The sequence below is a fragment of the Notamacropus eugenii genome, chromosome 1 (genome assembly GCF_028372415.1).
Source record: "Notamacropus eugenii isolate mMacEug1 chromosome 1, mMacEug1.pri_v2, whole genome shotgun sequence".
Lineage (NCBI taxonomy): Eukaryota > Metazoa > Chordata > Mammalia > Diprotodontia > Macropodidae > Notamacropus > Notamacropus eugenii.
In genome coordinates this window covers 344,625,844-344,645,543 of record NC_092872.1, presented here as the reverse complement: position 1 = coordinate 344,645,543, position 19,700 = coordinate 344,625,844, and the positions used below count along the sequence as shown (strand labels likewise).

General features: G+C 39.4%; 1 protein-coding gene across 3 annotated transcripts in view; it reads right to left on the bottom strand.

The window, feature by feature from the left end:
* SLC22A4 (solute carrier family 22 member 4) overlaps nt 1-19,700 on the bottom strand; it is a 99,074-nt gene that overhangs the window by 43,069 nt on the left and 36,305 nt on the right. For all 3 annotated transcript variants that reach the window (XM_072629999.1, XM_072629998.1, XM_072629997.1), the window contains exons 2-3: nt 5,923-6,026; nt 3,087-3,241 (exon numbers count right to left, since the gene is read on the bottom strand). In XM_072629999.1, the coding sequence (XP_072486100.1) occupies nt 3,087-3,241; nt 5,923-6,026 (259 nt within the window). The remainder of the gene's footprint in view (nt 1-3,086; nt 3,242-5,922; nt 6,027-19,700) is intronic.

Genomic DNA, 19,700 nt, shown 5'->3' with positions numbered 1-19,700 from the left:
GAAACATTGATTCTATGACAAGGGAAACACAAGGATACCTCCCAAGACAGTCTACTAAAGGTGCAAGGAAGGGCCGGCCACTTCTAGAAAGACACCCACTGCTCTTGGAGAGTTTAGGGGTTGATCAATATGAAGTCATTCCTGGAGGCAAGAGCCTAGACTGAATGATGTCTTCTGTTCCTTCTTTACATGCTTGGTTGTGTGCAAGAATCCTTGATATTTTGATGACTATTATGTCTCTACTGAATTTTTCACTATAGGGATTTCCAAAATAACTGGAGAGATTAGCAATTGCAGGTCCAGGTCTTTCTTGTGTGAGATGAGGTGGGAATCACTTTGGAAGCCTTGCTTTGGCTTCTGCATACAAAAGTGATATTCTTGACTCCCTTTTGATAAGTCCTCCCCCTGAGCTAGGTCCCCATCAATGGCCCCAGGGTGACTTGAGATATTCATACTATTTCAAACAGCCTTCCTTATGGTCAATGGCACATGTTTGTCTGGCCAGAGTTATGGGGGGACTTTGGAACTAGAGATAGGAGAATTATCCTAGGGTAATTCTGGGGCCAGGTTTAAGAGTTGATCTATAGCCTGAGGACAGAACAAAGTCCACTGAGCCAGATGGGAATCAAACCTGTTGCCTAGGACTTAATTATGTCCACCAAGTCCAAACAAAATCATAGCCTGACAAAAGCAAATCCTTCAAGTGGTCTATGGGCTTTCCTATAGCATTGTAACATATTTAAGTTTTTGTTTCTGATGTAATTATTTTTAAAATGCCTCTCCCCAAATTTCATCCAAAATAAAAATTGCCCTCCTATGAACTTACTGAAATTTTATTTAGTTTTTTTTGCAGTGACTGTTGCAAAGTGTTTTATCTGTATGCCTGAAAGTTGTAAAAGACTGTTCTAGCCTTCAGAACCAGTTCAATGCTGTCACTCCTGACCTGATGGTTCTAGGAGAGAACTGTCTATTGTGACCCTGCAGTGACCCTGACCTGTGACCCCTTCAGCTCATGGGCAAAATTTACTTATGTCTGTCAGTTCTTAATGAAGACAGTATCTGGCTAGATGGTCAGACAAAGGAGAAAGTATGCTTAACACTACTGGATTCTCTTAGGGTCAGACAATCCCCTTCAGTACACCCCTCCTATCTATTATCTGTCCCATCTTCTCTCTTCCTTGCTTCTTTTCTGGCACTATGACTCATGAACCTTCTCAGTGCCTGGAGTTCAAGTCACTTCATCAATGATTGAAGGAATGGAATTTGAGCGTGATATCTAGTTGGTCACTAAACAGAGGTTGTAAATATGCTTACTTCAAAGAAAACATATCAGACAAGAATCATCTGGGTTTAACGATCTCTGGGAGGAAGGATGGTTAATGTTCAAGATCAATTATTCTGTCCAAGTTCAAGCTTATTGACTTGTTATATTTTCTTTTTAACAAGTCAGAACTTTCTTCATGTAAGTGAAAGCTGATTAAAGGCTGTTGTGTGACTTAAAACCCAGTGGAAAGTCCTGAGATGGGGAAGATATATTTAAAATGAAGAATTTTTTCTCCCTGAACAACAATTTTAATGAAAGATAATGTTAAAAGTATCTGGTGACTATACTACAACAACGTAACTAGAAATAAAACAAAAAAAATAACCACCTTTAAATTTAAAACTTGTGTAATTATAATGACTGAGATTGGTCTCAGAGAGGAAATGAGAAAATACATTTCCCTTCCTTCTTTTCCATGGTGGGGAACTCATGGTGGGGCATTGCATACACTTATTCAGACTCTTTTGATATATTGGGAATTTTTGTTGCATGGGTTCCTTTCTCATCCCTCTTTAACCTTTCTTTTTTATTCTCTAGATAAGGTAAAGGGGAGGTATGCTTAGAAATGAAGGTGATATGAAAAAGACAGCAATGAATTTAAGAATTAATAAGGTGCCCAGTGAGGATGGATAATAGGTTTAAAACAGTAAAGTTAATGAATAGCATTTTAATAGCTCAATGTTTGAGTCATTCTTTGACAAAATTAACCCTCTAGAAAAACTGACTAAACTTTAGTATTGCAAAAGACTGCCCTCTATGTGGAAGAACTAAAGCAAGGAGCTGTTTTGGATCCTACCACAACTCTACCATTGGGCCCTTTCCTGAAGGAATGCCCTATCTTAAATGCCCTGTCTCTGGCATTTAAGAACTGGGCGATGAGGAAGAGGATGTTAGAGAGGACGAGTCGTAGAGCAACATCAGGTGGTCTCATGAATCCCTCAGGCGCTTTCTTTGCTTCTTAGCAACAAGACATAAATAGACTGGTCTCTCAGCTGAGACTATCAATTCATAGCATTTAAATACATCCCACAATTTGAGAATTTACATTAAAAAAAGTAGCAGGACTACTTTTAAGATTGATGTGTAAGTATAGTGCTAATATTAGTGTTCCTGACCTCCAACTTTTAGCAGATTTGACTTGTGTAACAATGATGATTCAGAGAGGTCATCTGATCTGTGGCCTGTCCAAGTTCAATATAATAAACTGTATTATTGATGATGGGGCTCCATTTATCCTCAAAATAAAGTCTTTTTATTCCCCCTGATCTCTTCCACCTTCTATGATTGGAACAAAAACTTCTTTTTGTGGCTTCATGTCTAGTAACAAAATTTGATCTGTGGCCTGTCTAAGTTCAATATAATAAAGTGTGTTATTGATAATGGGCTCCATTTATCCTCAAAATAAAGCCTTTTCCTTCCCCCTGATTTCTTCTGCTTTCTATGGTTGGAACAAAAAATTCTCTCTGTAGCTTCCATTGCTGATAACAAAATGTATGTTTGGTCTAAACTTTTAAGCTGTAGAACGTAGTGAATGACAGAGATCCCTTATCTGCTGAGTGGAACTTCTTCTGTCCATTCATCAGAAGGAATCTTTCTTATAGTTTTCTAGAGGGTTGAGGCTCTGCTCTTTTACCTTTTTGTCTTACCCTTTGTGAAAGTGATTGGGAAGAATTAAGCAAGTGATAACAGAGGAGGAAGAAAAGGGGAAGAAGGGAGAAGAGAAACACATGACCCTTCTTGCCATCTCTCTAGACCAGCCTACCTAATATGAAAGCCACTACGTAGTTGGAGATCTGGCCCATGCCCACGATGACAAACAGCACAGTGAACATCTCCCAGTTGATGGAGAAGATCTGCAGGAAACTGAAGCCTGTCTGTACAGCCATAGTCACAAAGAGGATGATCTTTCTGCCGAACCTTAAAAACACAATGCAACACACACACATACACACAGAGAGCATCAGGTTATGGAAATGTCAGGGCTTTCAAAGGGACTAAGAGAGCATCAAGACTTGTTTGAACTGAAGTAAGTAGAACCAGGAAAACAAGATACACAATGATTCCAAAAATGTCAATAGAACAAAAATATCCCTGAAACTGAATACTGCCTAATTATAATGACCAATCTGGGGATCTACCAGGAGATAACAAAATATATCTCCCTCCCTTCTCTGTAGAAATGGGACACTATGGGTGTGGAGAATTGCATTTACTGTCAGGTTTGCTTGGTGGGCTGGTTATTTTTGCTTAATTAACCCCCCCCCCCCATTAAAAAAATTTTTTGTTACAAGGGATGGCTCAGTTGATAAGACAGTGAGAGGGGATATAAATTTGGAAGTCAAATTGATAAAAAATAAAATAATAATGCATTAAAAATTGACATCAAGGGAAGTTTTATTTCTCAGACAAGATCAGAAACTAAGGAATTTACCTCCATGAGCTATGATCTGACTGAAGACTCATAAAAACCTCCATTTTTTTCTCTGAAATGAGGAAGTTGGGTCAGATGATCTCTAAAGTCAATGGATGATCCCTGGGCATCAGAAAGTCACGTAAGATTCAGAATCACAGAGGTGACTGATAACCTCCTAAATTGCCTTGTTTAGGGACCATGGTGGAAAGGAAGGAGGTTGGGAACAGGAGGGAGGGGCCTACCCATCTTCCGCTTTGGGTGCCCATGTGTGTGCACCAGTTCTGTATTGGTTGTTGTTTTAATATAATGCTAGGACAAATAGCCAAAGAAGTTAAAAGAGAATTTTTTTTAAACAACTTGGTCATGTCCTTGTATGACAGAAACAAAGTTTTTCAATAGGATTAGAATCAAATACTTTAGAACTTGTCAGAGCTTGGGCCCTGATGGCTGGAAAAGCAGCCTTTGAAAACTGGGGTCATATTCAGTCTAAATCCTTCCTTTATTAAAAAAGTTCAATTTGGAAGAACAAAACAATTTTTTCCTGAATAAAATGCAAGGCTGCTTAGGATACTGTAGCTAGTATGCATCTGCTAGAACCAGAGGAAGCAGCAGCAGCTGCAGGCTGGTGGGGAGGGGTACCCAGAAAGAAATAGGACATATATCAAGTTTCCCCAGCTGAGGTTTAGCATTAAGAAATGACTACCTTCTGTTCTAAGGGGAGAATGAAAGTGACAAAATATGACACTTCCTTAAAAGTCAGAAAGTTACAAGTTTATGAAGTACAGGCCACTACCCAGGTTGATTATTAGAACTTTGTTCTGGTCACTAATTAGTCACGAATCACTTGGTCACTAATTAACTGTGTGAGTCTGGAAAAGTCAGTTCTCCATTTTCAGTTTCTGAATCTGTCAAATGAAGATAATAAAAACTGATGCACGAGGGCGTTTTTGTAAAGTGTGAAACACAAATTCAAAGTTTTCTTTATACCACTAGTGCCAAAACCTCTTTCTCCCTCTAAGTATTTTGTTAAAATCTCCAGGGAACAAAACAACTGAGATGCAAAGTGCGAGAATCTCCATTTCCTTTAACCTTGACTTTCTTTTGGTCAGAAAGGAGGGTCCATCCTTGTTCACAGGCCAGGAGGAAAGCTCACTCTGTACTGGGGTGTTTGTTGCCCTCTGGAATTAATGTTGAATGCTACCTATAAGTGCTCCTCATGAACATCTGTGCATCATGGAGGAAATGGTCGTTGGTAGCAAAGTCTTCTCCGAACTGCAACCAAATCTCCTAAGTGCATGTAGGTTTATTTGGTACTTTGTTTAACTCAAAGCAGTGGCTGACCTCCTGCTAACTAGGTGCTTCTTCATTTCTTAAACAAGAGCTGGGTAGCATTCTCTATTATTAATTCACGTTCTGTTTTCAATTTGTTGTATTTGAATGAACAAGGCATGAAGATTTTTATTGGGCAAATTCCTGCATCAAATGTTCATGACTGGCCTTGAGAGAAGACGGTGGGCTACAGGACTCACCCACTATCACTGCTAGTATTATTCCACTTTTTTATTTTCCAGGACCTAGTGAACCTGTGTGATTTTTCTGAGGGAGCTGGGGCAGGGGATGGGGGATTGAACTGTTGGTAATTAATGGGCAAAGCCCTAGTCCTGGAGGAAATACTGCATTCCTCCTGATTCTGTCTTATCTATCTCAATAGAGAGTAGTCTGAAAAGAAAAACAGGGTAAAAAAGAAGTTGGGAAAACTGTAAGGTGGCCAGAGGGCACAGGTGAAAATTCTGTTGACTTTCTGGCTCTCTCTGGGTAGGAGTGAGTGAGGCCACTGTTGTTATGGAACTCTTGGACTGAAGAAGACTTTGAGAGGCTAGCTCCCTACTCTAAGCAGCATCATACCTATACTATATAAGACCAGAGATAAGAGACAGCTGGGTAAGGGTCTCTGCCTCTTATCCTGTCCTGGTCAGCCCTCCCATCCTCAGGTCTGGTTGGAGGTACTATGGAAAAAGGCCTCATTCCTGCCTGTTTGCTATTTGTAGTCAGTGAGTCAACCACAGGAAACCTGTCATGGCATTCATTAATCAGAACAAAGAGCAAAGCTAGCCCCAGTCCTCTGGATATCAACAAAGCTCATCAACTAAGGATGTCCTCAAGCCTAGAGACAGGCCCTCTTTACCTGTCTGAGAGTTGTCCTGATATGAAGGATCCCAACAGCACACCCACGAAGAACAATGAGGTTGTGAGTGGGGGTTTCCAGTTTTCATCACATACTATATTCCACTGCCAAACAGAGAAACAAATCACGTTAAATGCTGTTGAATCACTAGAATGGACCCAAGAATTTCAAAGTAGTTGCCTAGCAATGAAACATCTTCACTCTAAGGCCTAGATTAAAACTGAGTAGGTCTGTAGGAAGAGATGGTTAGAATCAACTTAATGTATCAATATGAACTAGGACATAGTGCTATTTAAAATGTATTTATCTAATAGAAATCTGACATCCTCAATCTTATGGTCTATCATTTCAGAAACTAATGGAGAGGATGTACCAGTACCTGGATAGTTCACAGAGGCAGCAGGTGCAGGGATAGATATGGAGAGGGAACAAATACATGGTTGGGAGTATATAAGTCCCTTCCTTTGTTCTGAGATCGACACTGGGTCATTTTAGGAGTAATCCCTTTTACAATACTTCGAAAGATTATCATTCCATACTTAGCAACCATAAATAAAAGCAAACTTTCAAATACACAAACAAGTATATAATACAACTAATTATATATGAAACTATAAACTTACTTTATATTTTGTTTTTTAAAAGTATAAGTTAGTTTTAACACAATAGCAAGAAAAAGTCCAATTTGTTCTCCCCTGTCCCCTCTTAAATGTGTTCCTCTAGATACTGTTGCTACAATTATTTACATATTACTCCAGTCATAGCTGTTGGATGTACCTCCGCCACATTCTGGTAAACCGTCTAGGCAGATGGGCTAAACTAGGTTGAGCGTAACCAACAGGCCACAAACCTGTGGTGAGTTAAGGAGGTATCTACCCCAAGCATAGAAAAATTTCCCCTGGAGGAATGGGTGAATGCCAACAATTTGGGGAGTGCTTAGAGCTTGGTCAGACATCAAAGATGCCAATGTTATCCACTGCATCCCTGACTTTGTCTTGCTACTGGATGACTTTGGAACAGAGAGTGAAACTAACAACTTTGTGTAACTCTACCTCACTTAAATCCAATTCATGTGCAATTCAAGGCATTATCTTTGTGAAGTCCTCTTTGAAAATGAAGGACAAATAACAACATACTGGACTATAGGCCTACTCTCTTCATTATATAATTTTATCCAAGTCTTCCCATATTTCTTTGTATTTGTCATTTGTTATTTTATAAGATAGCACAATAAGGAGGAGAGGCAGTGTGGCTGAAGAATCATGATGTCCCCTTTCTGCCACATCCTAGTTGTGTGACCTTGGTTCCAACAGTGGGTTTTGTTGTGGTTGTTGTTGCGGTTTGTAGAGGTAGAGGGTGGGAGTGTGTCAAGACTTGTGATTTCATTGTTGTCAGGGATTTCCTAGTACGGAAACTTCTTCCACCAATGTATACTAACATTTCTTCTGTAACTTGTACTCTGGGAGATTACTTAGAGTGCTACTAGATGTAGTGTGACTTGCCTATGGCCACAGAGTTAGTATGCATCGGGGACACTACTTGAACCTGAACCTTCTTGGTTCCAAAGCCAATTCTCTACCCATCACACATAATGCTTTTCAAGTATATAGTATTGGATCTATTTTTCCATAGACCCACTAGTACTGAATTTCATCATTTTAAACTCTTTGACAATTCAATGGATGTAAGGTGGAATCTCAAAGTTATATTAGTTTGCATTCCTCTGATTATTAGAACCTTTTAAAATGTGGTTATTATTGATCATTCATTGTTCTTCTCTTGAGAAGTGACTACTCATTCATCTGTTTATCTATCTAGGAATACATTTTACTCTCATAAATCTGTGCCAATTATTTAGAGATTTTAGAATTTTTAATTGATTTTTTGAGGAAGAGTCATTTAAATTTTGTTATTTTGTATTTTTCACTTAAGAAGCATTTACTGTTCATTCCCCCTAACCCCCTCTTTAGAAATAAAGAAAAATAAAATCTTTTTAACAAATACTCCTAGCCAAGCAAAACAAATTCCCCTATTGGCTGTGTCCAAAACTGTATGTTTCCTCTATACCTCTCATTCATCACCTGTCTGTAAGGTGATGGATTGTATGGTTTCTTAACAGCCCACTAATGGTCCCCAGTGGAATTGTGGGTAGTCATTGCATTAATCAGAGTGGAAAAACCATTTTCAATGGGAATTTTGAGAATGTTTCCTCTGAAATCCTCTATCTTCCCAGTACTATGTGTGTGTGTGTGTGTGTGTGTGTGTGTGTGTGTGTGTGTGTGTGTGTGTGTGTGTGTATAAACATATTTAGTCCAGGAAACTTTTTAAAAATTAATTTATTTTTAGTTTTCAACATTCATTTCCACAAGATTTTGAGTTCCACATTTTCTCCCCATCACTTCCTTCCCCCCACCCCAAGACACTGTGCATTCTGATGATCCCCTCCCTCAATCTACCCTCCCTTCTATCATCCCTCTCCCTTCCCTTATCCCCATCTTCTCTCTTTTCTCATAGGGCAAGACAGATTCCTATACCCCATAACCTGTATTTCTTATTTCCCAGTTACATGCAAAAACAGTTCTCAACATTTGTTCCTAAAACTTTGAGTTCCAACTTCTCTCCCTTCCTCACTCCCCACCCATCCCCACTGAGAAGGCAAGCAATTAAATATAGGCTATACATGTGTAGTTATGCAAAAGACTTCCATAATAGTCATGTTGTGAAAGAGTAACTATATTTCCCCTCCATCCTATCCTGCCTCCATTTATTCTAGTTTCTCTTTTGACCTTATCTCTCTCCAAAAGTGTTTGCTTCTAATTACTCCCTCCTCCCATTTGCCCTCCCTTCTATTATCCTCCCCCACACCCCACTTATTTTTTCCTCCCCTAACTTCCCACAGTGTAAGATAGATTTTCATACTAAATTGAGTGTACATGTTATTCCCTCCTTAAGGCAAATGTGATGAGAGTAAGCTTCATTTTTTCCCTCTCACCTCTCCCCTTTTCCCCTCCATTGGAAAACTTTTTCTTTCCTCTTTTATAAGAGATAATTTGCCCCATCCCATTTCTCCATTTCTCCTCACAATATATTCCTCTCATCCCTTAATTTTATTTTTTTAAATATCATTCCTTCCTATTCAACTCACCCTGTGCCCTCTGTCTACATGTAATCCCTCCAACTATCCAAATACTGAGAAAAGTCTCAAGAGTTACAAATTTTATCTTTCCATGTAGGAATATAAGCAGACCAACTTTAGCAAGTCCCTTATGATTTTGCTTTTCTGTTTATCTTTTCATGCTTCTCCTGATTTTTGTGTTTGAAAGTCAAATTTTCTATACAGCTTTGGTCTTTTCATCAAGAATGCTTGAAAGTCCTCTATTTCATTGAATGACCATTTTTCCCCCCTGAAGTATTATACTCAGTTTTTCTGGGTAGGTGATTCTTGGTTTTAATCCTAGTTCCGTTGACTTCTGGAATATCATATTCCACTCCTTTTGATCCCTTAATGTAGAAGCTGCTAGATCTTGTGTTATCCTGATTGTATTTCTACAATACTCGAATTGTTTCTTTCTGGATGCTTGCAATATTTTCTCCTTGACCTGGGAACTCTGGAATTTGACTAGGAGTTTTTCATTTCAGACCTCTTTCAGGATGTGATCGGTAAATTCTTTCAGTATTTATTTTACTCTCTACTTCTAGAATATCAGGGCAGCTTTCCTTGATAATTTCATGAAAGATGATGTCTATGCTCTTTTATTGATCATGACTTTCAGGTAGTTCCACAATTTTAAAATTATCTCTCCTGGATCTATTTTCCAGGTCAGTTGTTTTTCCAATGAGATATTTCACATTATCTTCTATTTTTTCATTCTTTTGGTTTTGTTTTGTAATTTCTTGGTTTCTAATAAAGCCATTAGCTTCCATCTGCTCCATTCTAATTTTTAAAGAACTATTTTCTTCAGTGAGCTTTTGAGCCTCCTTTTCTACTTGGCTAATTCTGATTTTTTAGGGCATTCTTCTCCTCATTGGCTTTTTGCACCTCTTTTGCCATTTGGTTTAGTCTAATTTTAAAGGTGTTATTTTCTTCAGCATTTTTTTGGGTCTCCTTTAGCAAGCTGTTGACTTGCTTTTCATGATTTTCTTGTATCAGTCTCATTTCTCTTCCCAATTTTTCCTTCACCTCTCTTACTTGATTTTCAAAATCCTTTTTGAGCTCTTCCATGGCCTTCCATTGCATATTGGAGGTTTTTGATATAGTACCTTTGACTTTTTATGTCTTTCTCTGTTGGTATGCTTTGTTCTTCCTCACTCAAAAGGATGGAAGAAAATACCTGTTCACCAAGAAAGTAACCTTCTATAGTCTTATTTTCCCCCCTTTTTTGGCATTTTCCCAGCTAGTTACTTGACTTTTGAGTCCTTTGTCAAGTGGAGGGTATACTTTAGCGATCTGTAAGTTCTCAGTTCCTCCAAGATAGCACAATCAAGGGAGAAGAGTTTACTCCTTTCCTGGCCTGTGCTCTGATATGGGAGCAATCACAAGCTTTTCTGCCCAGCATCTGTAAGTAGGATTCCCTCTCCAGAGCCTCTACCAGCTGTACCACATCAGTGCTCCTCCTCACCCCAGGACCACCACTCAGAACTGAGACCCAGATGGGTTACTCAATTCCCCCAGGGTCTTTAGGCCAAGAGCTCCAAAAATGGATGACTCAGCGGCTGCTGCAGCCCTGGAGCTGGGGGCTAGGTCCAGATCCTGCTCCCTTCTCACTCAGGTGAAAGTGCTTTCTCACTGACCTTTGAAGCTGTCTTTGGCATTTGTGGGTTGAGAAATGTGGAAACCGCCGCTGTTACCTGTGATTCTGAGCCCTGAAGTCTGCTCCAGTCCTGTCCGTGCCATGCTGTGCAATCAATGCTGGTCTGCACTGCGCTCTGAGTCTGGTGTGATGGACCTTTCCTATTAGCCTCACGGGCTGTCTTGGGCTGGAAATTTCTTTTACTCTGTCATTTTGTGGCTTCTGCTGCTCTAGAATTTGCTTAGTTATTTTTTTACAGGTATTTTATGGGCTATGGGGGAGAGCTAGAGCAGGTCTGTCTTTCTATCCAGTACTTTATATTTTCAAAACATATTCTTTCTTTCCATATATGAGGTGGACTCTATGACAACTGAAGTATCTTCCAACTCAAATTCAGTGATTCTGTGATTCTTTCAATGTATCCTGTGCTTAAGATGCTGTTATGTACCTGTTTTGTGAGAATGACTGAAACAAAATGGGAAACCTGTGAAGTACTGATCTTGCCTGAGCTCAAACTTGTCTTCCCTCATCTCCCATCTCTTTAAGAGATTCCAGGTACAGTGGATATTAGAGCCTATCTTGTATTTTCTCTATGACTCCCCAACTCTAATCTCTTCCATTTTGCTCAAAGCAGGGCTTTCCAGAATTGTGCTTATTCTCTCTTTAAATGCATAATTTAAGACCTTAGAATAAAAGAATAAAAGGCAAGAGAGAATGAACACAAGGTGTTGGGGAAGGAAAGAATGGCTGGGATGACACATGTCCATCACTCTTGTATTTGGGCTATTTTGTAAAATGAGTTTCAGTTTGTCACTCTTGGGGTCCTCAAAGATAATCCAAAATGCTCTGGAGATTGCCCTACATGGAGTAAGTCTAAGAAAGGACTTTTCAAACTCTTTTTAAATCTAAGTAGTAAAATTTATTTAAAAAGGCAACTTCCCTTTCAGGAGCAGCATCCCCTGGTGACTCAAATCTCAATGAGATTGAAAAAAACAAAAAAACTGAGGCCCTTGAAAGGGCCAAGGAACAAGGGTCAAGGACAAAAGTGCACTTGAAGTGGAAAATACCAGCCCTATGTGATTTCTCTACCGTTCCCCTGAGATATTTCCTATTCCTGCAGGAACTCAGAGGGGTAGGGCACAAATAGCAGTCCAAATTAGGTCATTCAGTTACAGATTAGCACCTCTAATCATAGAACTGGGCTGAGGAGAGTGAAAGCTATTTGCTAGTTTGTGGGTACCAGTTATGCCTATAGGCAACTAGGTGTCCCTAGGTAGATAAAATTTTGTTTTGGACTTGGAATCAGGAAGACATGAATTCAAATACTACCTTATACTCAAGCTGTGTGACCTTAGGCAAGTCACTTAATCTTCCTTAGACTTGGTTTCCTCATCTGAAAATAGAGACAATAATAGGACCGACCTCACATGGGTGTATAAAGTATTTTGCCTTAAGGTACTATATAAATTCTAGCCCTCATCCCCAAGCCATGGTTTGCTCCAGAACTGAATGTCACAGAGAAGTATGTTAGAAAATCAAAAGCTGGTAAATGTCTTCAATGTACCCTATGTTTCAGATTTTGCCAGGAGAGGTTGGCAGGACTACTTTTGCCAAATGTTTACCAAGTAACTATTAGTATCTTTTCCTTGGAGACATGACTGGAACTGTCTAGAGAGGGATTTTAGCCTTCTCTCCTGGCTATAGACATCTTCCATCAACCCAAACTTACCTTCAAAGAATATTCTGCCGCCTCTGCAGACTGCTTAGCCAGATCTGTTAAACTGAAACCTTACACATTTTCAGCTAGGCAAACCTTTCCAAGACTTTTGACTCTGACTATTCGATGTTTCAGCTGAGGGACTCAGGAATCACACAGCATCTGCTCTACTCTAATGCTGTTCAAGAATTCTAATGCCCTGGAGGTGATTCCTGGGAAATATTCCGCATGATGGTGGGAGGGGAAGGGGAACAAAAACCTTTCATGGAGAATTGAGGTGGTCAGGTAGGGAGATCCGAAGAGGACAAAGTACCCGAGAGAATGAGGAGCATTCAGATTTTCTTGCAAAGTTGTTCACATAGTCAGTCTATCTAAGATTTTTTAGTTTATTTTCACTGACTGATGATGTTTGGGCCTCTGCTCCCAACCAACTCTGCAGCAAAGAATTTGCTAAAGTGAAACTTCACTGGAAGATACAGGCAGCATGGCATGGCACAGTAAAACTGAATTAGGAGTCAGAAGACTTGGGTTTGATTCCCAACTCTAATACTTAAGGCCTATGGGAATTTGGGTAATTCCTGGCCTCTCTAGTCCTCAGTTTTTTCATTTCAAAAGTGTGGAGGATGGACTAAGATGATCTTTAAGGAACTTTCCAACTTAACTTCCCATGGCCCCCATAATGGACATCATGACTACCAAGATTACCTCCAGTCATCTCAAGACATTATTAAATTCTCCAAACATGATTAACTTCATTGATCTTACTATCTTAAAAATAAACAGGTACCAAGTCACTCTTGTAGGAAGAGGGATATGTGGGTATCTAATTCAATTTAACAAGTATTTATTGGACACCTATTACAAGTAGGTGATACTGGAGATCCAAGGACAAAGATCACATTGTTCTCAAGGAGACTAGCAGGAGACACAAGATATTGTATTATGACACAGATGATAATTATTCATGTCTATGAATTCTAGAGGCATAAAATGCTATGTGAGCACAGAAGGGGGTGATCAGAGAAGATTTCATAGAGGAGTTGGCATTTGACTTGAGACTTGGAGGGAACAAATAAGAATTCATTAGATGGAGGGAATATGGGCCTCTATTCCAGGGGATGAGTTAAGATTCTCCTTTTGGGAAGCAATTCCTTGCTGACGTGACAACATAGGCAAGTGGCAGCTCATTCCCTTTGGAGCAATATAGAATGTTCTAGATCTTTTTCAGATTGTAAACATAGCATGCAACTGAGAAGTTGCCAAGTATTTAGCTCTAGGGGTTTTTGGGTACAGATGCTGGGCTTGGTAGAGTGGGAAGGAATGCTGAAGAAGGTGATTCACTTAGCCATGTATTCCACTGCCTGGAGCTCCTGGTCTTCTGAAAAGCACTGTAGCATTTGCTTTATTAGATCTAAGAGACCATCAGTATAGGGAATTCTCTCTAAAAGTTCAGGTTTCAACTCATCCAGCTCTTCTCATTCTATGAGATGCTTTAAAGATGATTTTCAAACACACTCTTATCACCTCTTGTCATAATTGATATTTCTGCATTTAGCCTTATCCCATTAAAATCCATCCTTCACAAAGAAATTGATATTCCTAAAGCACAGACTTAACCATACCATTCTCCTGCTCAAAAAGCTTCATTGGTTTGCTATAGCTTCTAAGATGTAAGACAAACTCTTGTTGGGTATTTAACACCCTTCACAATCTGGTTTTGATTTTGTTTTTAGTATTTTATCAATGCTTCTTTCTTTTATCTTTTTATCAGTCTTTACTTCCCAATCTTTTTTTTTTGAATCAGTTACTTCCCAATAAAATAAGAAAAATAAGTCCAGTTAAATTAAATAAATCAGTACTTGGTCATACCTGAAAAAGAATGTTCACCTCTGGCCTCACTACCTCTCTGTAGAGAGTTGGGAGGCATATTTCATCCTTAATCCTCTGAAATCACAATTGGCCATTGCACTGATCAGAGTTCTGAAATCTTTGAATGCTCCAAAGCATTTTTTCAGACCAATCTCACAATTCTTTGAGTAAAACCATTCAACTGAGTGCTGACTATGTGCCAAACACTATGCTAAGTACTAGCGATACAAATAATAATGAAAACAAAAAAACAAGGCAGAATCTGTACCTAAGGAGTGGGAGAAGAGAACAAGCATTTATATAGCATCTACTATGTGCAGGCACTGGACTAAATGCTTTACAAATATAATCTCATTTGATCCTGTGGTGAGTAAAATGAGACTGAGGCTTGATTTTCTTCAGGGTAAGATAGAAGTTTATTAATAGTGACCTGAATTGCTGTTAATAAAGTGGGTCACTGGATAGCTCAGCAAAGCCAGGGACCTGAACATGATCAATTTATTAGTCTAGCAATAACTAATAAGTTGGATCAATGGCCTTTCTCAATGACCAAAGATCCTAAGTGGGGACCAATATGGTCTTTTAGACTCAGGTGTGTCTTCAGAATCAGAAGACTGGCCTGATAGTACATCATTTAGACTTCCCCTGGCAAAGGTAAGACAATCCCTGTAAGCAGACATTTTAATGAGGATGTGGGTTAAAAGTTACCTCAGCTCCTCCCTATTACTTTCTTGGGAGCCAGGACTAATCCCCAGGCAGAGTTGTGGGATAGGATTAATCTCCAGCCACTGCTCGAGTGTGGGGGTGTTTTGAGTCAAACTGAATACCAGAGTGGAGAGAGAAAATAAAATAATATAACTGAGACTCATATGACCAGAGGCTACCTATGTATTGCTTGTCCTTCATTTTTGAAGTGGTTCAGTGATATCATAGGGTAATGTCTTGACTTGCACCTGAACTGGATTTAAGTGAGGCAGAGCTGTACAAAGTGTTCCACCTTACTCTCTCTTCCAGTCATTGAAATCCAATGGCAAGACAAAAAGTCAAGATGACTGGAAATAGCCTGAGATGTAGTGGATGACCTTGATGTCTTCAATATCTGACTAAGCTTCAGCAGTCTTCATGGCTGTTGGAACAAATTGTTCTCATTCACCCATTCTGCTGGGGGATGTCTTCACATGCTTGGGGAAGATACTCCCCTAACTCATCAATGACTTTGAGGTCCATCAATTGCTGTCAACCAGTTTTGACCTGTGTGCATAAAAGATTTAACAGAGTATGGCTGCTGTGCATACTACAGCTTTTTGGAGCCATAGTTGAGTGCCATGTAGACACCAAAAGGGGATAAGCAGCCCTGACAAAGGCTGGGCAAGCCCTCATACCATAGGTACTAGTCCTCCTTGAACATCCCATGTACCCAACTACCTGAGTAAAGGATAGTGATAGTTACAAGACAAAAGCTTGACCTTTAAGTAAACTTTTTGAGAATATAGACGAGAAGTGAAGTTATAAGGCGGGGGGAGAGGGAGTTTAGACTCCTTGGTATGGGAGAGTTAATACCTTAGCAGTTGACTTAATCTTAAAAATACAATTAAAATCAATTTTCAATTTTACAATTCTCACAACAATCCTGTGAGATAGAGGGTATTATTCTCCCCACTTTATAGTTGAAGAAACAGAGGTCTAGTGAGTTTTCCAGGGTTACATAGTAAGTATCTGAGGATAAACTTGAACTCAGGTCTCCCTGATTCTAAGACCAGTATTCTATCTACTGCATCATCTAACCACCTGTGAGCACCCATTTTGATCTGGGGAGACAAACTTATAAAAGAAAGTTCAACTTCAATCAGATCAAGTCAACAAACACTTATTAAAAGTTCATGTGCTATGTGCTAGGATTATAAACACAAACAGAAAGACAGTCCCTGCCCATAAGGAGCTTATATTCTAATAAGGAAAGACAACACATAAAGAGAAGTTGAAAAGGAGGGGAAAGATGAATTGGGCAGAGGGAGAAATGGTAGAAAAATGCCAGGCCTAGAGGCCTGAGGGCTACCTGAGTCTTACCTTACCTATCGCAGGTCTTCGGCTGGCCAAACCGGATAAACGTATGAGAGAAGAGACTTTCCAGAGTCAAACGAGGGTTAGGCTTTATTCAGGGTCTTGGTTACATGTGCAGGGGGAACTCTTCCTTAGGAGAGAGAGAAATCTCCCAAGGAGGCAAAGATCTTAATGGAAGTGGAAGTGGAAGTGGGGAGAGAGGGGAGAGGGAAGAGCGAAGAGAGGAGAGAAGGAAGAGGGGCCTTCTGTCCTGTAAGGGCCCCTCAGCGCTAAGAGCGCCTTCGGGCTTTCCTGACCCTACTTAAGCTCTCCTGCTGCATCGTTTGCACCTCAATACCGTGCCTGTTAGATAACAATAGGTGTGCCCAGATCTGGGCCAATCTCGAGGGCGGGGATGCTCTCTCCCATCACGTTTCCCACGGGAAGAGGCAGAAATGCACGAGATAGCTCGGTCTCACACCTCAATTCCCTGCTGTTCCCTGGGGGGCCTCATGAGAACTCTAAGGTTTAGAAGTTCTCACCTTTACCCGCCCGAGACTGTCCACATGGAACTGAGCTTACACCCCCAACAGAAGAAGTCCATAGAGTCAAGAGTATATCCTGAAGAGGAATGAAGTCATGGCTGGACTGGACCTCCTTCTTAAAATGGAGGGCAGATGGCCCACAGTTCCTAAGGACACACTAGTGGTGGATGGTCAGGACTTAGAAGGCATTAGCTCAGGAGATGAGAAGACCTGGTGGTTGTCTATCTTATAAGAAGGAATGGAGGTGTTGACTTCCATCTCATTCTACAAACCAGACAAACTTGTCATTCCCCATACATGATTTTTAAAAATCTTTTACCTTTCTGACTTTACATATACAGATTGTTCGCTATGTCTAGGACACTCTCCCTCCTTGCCTCTGCTTTTTGGAATCCCTAGATCTAGTTAAGACTCAGCTCAAGTGCCATTCCCTACCTGAAACTTTGCCTGATTTGATCAGTGATTAGTGTTCTATTCAACCTTCCCTCCATCCCACTCTAGTAAATTACTTTGTATTTATTTTGTGTAAATTTTGTTTTTATATATCTGTCCACATAGTATTTCCTTCCAGTAGAACATGAACACCTTGAAGGCAGTGACTATTTAACATTTTACCTTTAAATCCCCAGCATCTAGCACAATGCCTGGCATATATATATAGTAGGTGATTAATAAATGCTTATCAATTACATGAACTGATACAAAGCAAAGTGGGTAGAGCGAGAACATCATGACAGCAATGTTGTTTGATGATCAGCTATGAATGACTTAGTTCTTTTCAGCAATACAATGATCTAAAGGACTCATGATGGAAAATGCTATCTACTTCCAAAGCAAGAACTGATGGAGTCTGAATGATTATTGATACATACTATTTTCATTTTCTTTACCTTTTTCATGTTTTTCCCCTTTTGATCTACTTCTTTCACAACATGATTAATATAGAAATATATTTTACCTGATTGCATATCTATGTAAAATTCTTATCTTTTAGGCAGGGGGAAAGGGAGAGAGAAAATTTGAAATTCAAAATTTTTAAAAAATGAATGTTAAAAATTGTCTTTCCATGTAATTGGAAAAAAACAAAATATTATTTTTTTAAAAAAGAAATGCTTGTCAAATTGATTTGCTTGCATAGTCTTCTGTCTTCAGGCTATCAATGACTCTGTCTCAAAAGGGCAGGACACCAACATTGTCTCCTAAAATAGCAGTGTGTTGGAGGAATGAGGCTGGGAACTCTGATGGGGGTAAAGCCAAAGGGCTCCTGCCTGCACTCACGCCTGTCTTTTGCTTTTCAAACTGAGTTACCCATGCTAAGTCTGGCCTTTAAAAGGGTCACAATGTCTTGGGCAATAGGTCATAAGAGCTGGGCTTCAATTATTTCTCTTGCATGCTGCTCATTCCTTGATTCAGCATTCCACAAATTTTCTCCTTGACTCTGTTTCCCCATCTATAAAGAAAGACTAAAATCTTTGCCTTCTCCTTTTTGCAGGGAGGGACCATGGGAGGATCAAGGCAAGTCTGGATTTAACCTTTGAAGGAACAACTTTCAAATCCAGCACTTTAAGTCTCCTACTGGACTAGTCTTGCTTCCTGGCAGGCACAGGGATACCAGGGAATCGACATTTTGGGAGTGAACTGGGAAAGTCCATTAGGCCCTTATGGGAACAAGGTGTGAAAGAAAGGAAGAACTTTGACCCTGCAGATCACAAGCATTGAAGCTCTTGTATCATTCACCTGTTCTCAAGTCAATTTCACAAAGAAGATTGAGTGAACACACTTTTAAGTCCAAGATTGTACTATATGTATACATATATATATGTATATATATATGGTACACACATACATAGTATATATTTACATATATTTATATATAGCACATATATAATACAATATAGTACAATCTATATATAGTACATATATATGTGTGTGTATGTATATGTAGGTGGACTCCATTTTAAGAAAGCAAAGTACATTATACAATATTTTTTTTTTTTGGTCTAGACCTATGGTTTCATTGGCATGGAAAACTTCCAGTAGAGGAACTCTTTCCACCAATGCAGGTTTGCATCTGTAACTTACAGTCTCAGAGGGTTTCCTTAAGTCTGTCTGTCTGAGGTTAAATAGCTATGATGTGCTAGAGAACTTAAATGTATCATCTCTATTCCAAGGACAGCTCTTAATCCATCATCCTTTACTCTCTCCTTTATGCTGCCCATCATGTAAGCTCTTTTCTTTCCTTTGGTACGTCTTTCATTGCAGCCTTTGGGTATTTTGTTAGAGGGATGTGGAAAAATTGGGACACTAATTCATTGTTGGTGGAATTGTGAACTGATCCACCTAGTTTAGAGAGAAATCTGGAATTATGCCCAAAAACTTATTAAACTGCCTAAATCCTTTGATTTGATTTGGCAATACCACTATTAGGTCTGTTTCCAAAGAGATTAGGGGAAAAGGAAAAGAACATATATGTTCTAAAATATTTACAATAGCTTTCTGTGTGATGGCAAAGAACTGGAAATTGTGGGGAGGCCCATCAAATGGAGAATGACTGTACAAGTTGTGGTATATGATTATGATGGAACACTCCTGTTCTATGAGAAATGATGAGCTCAATGATCTCAGAAAAACATGAACAGACTTGCATAAAATAATGAAGAACCAAGAGAATGTAGTACAGTTACAACAACACTGTTTTAAGATCAACTTTGAATGAGTAAGTCATTTTGACTATTATAAATACCCAAATTAACTACAAAGGACATATGAAAGAAGATGCTGTCTGCATCCAGATAAATAGAAGTATGCATAGAATGA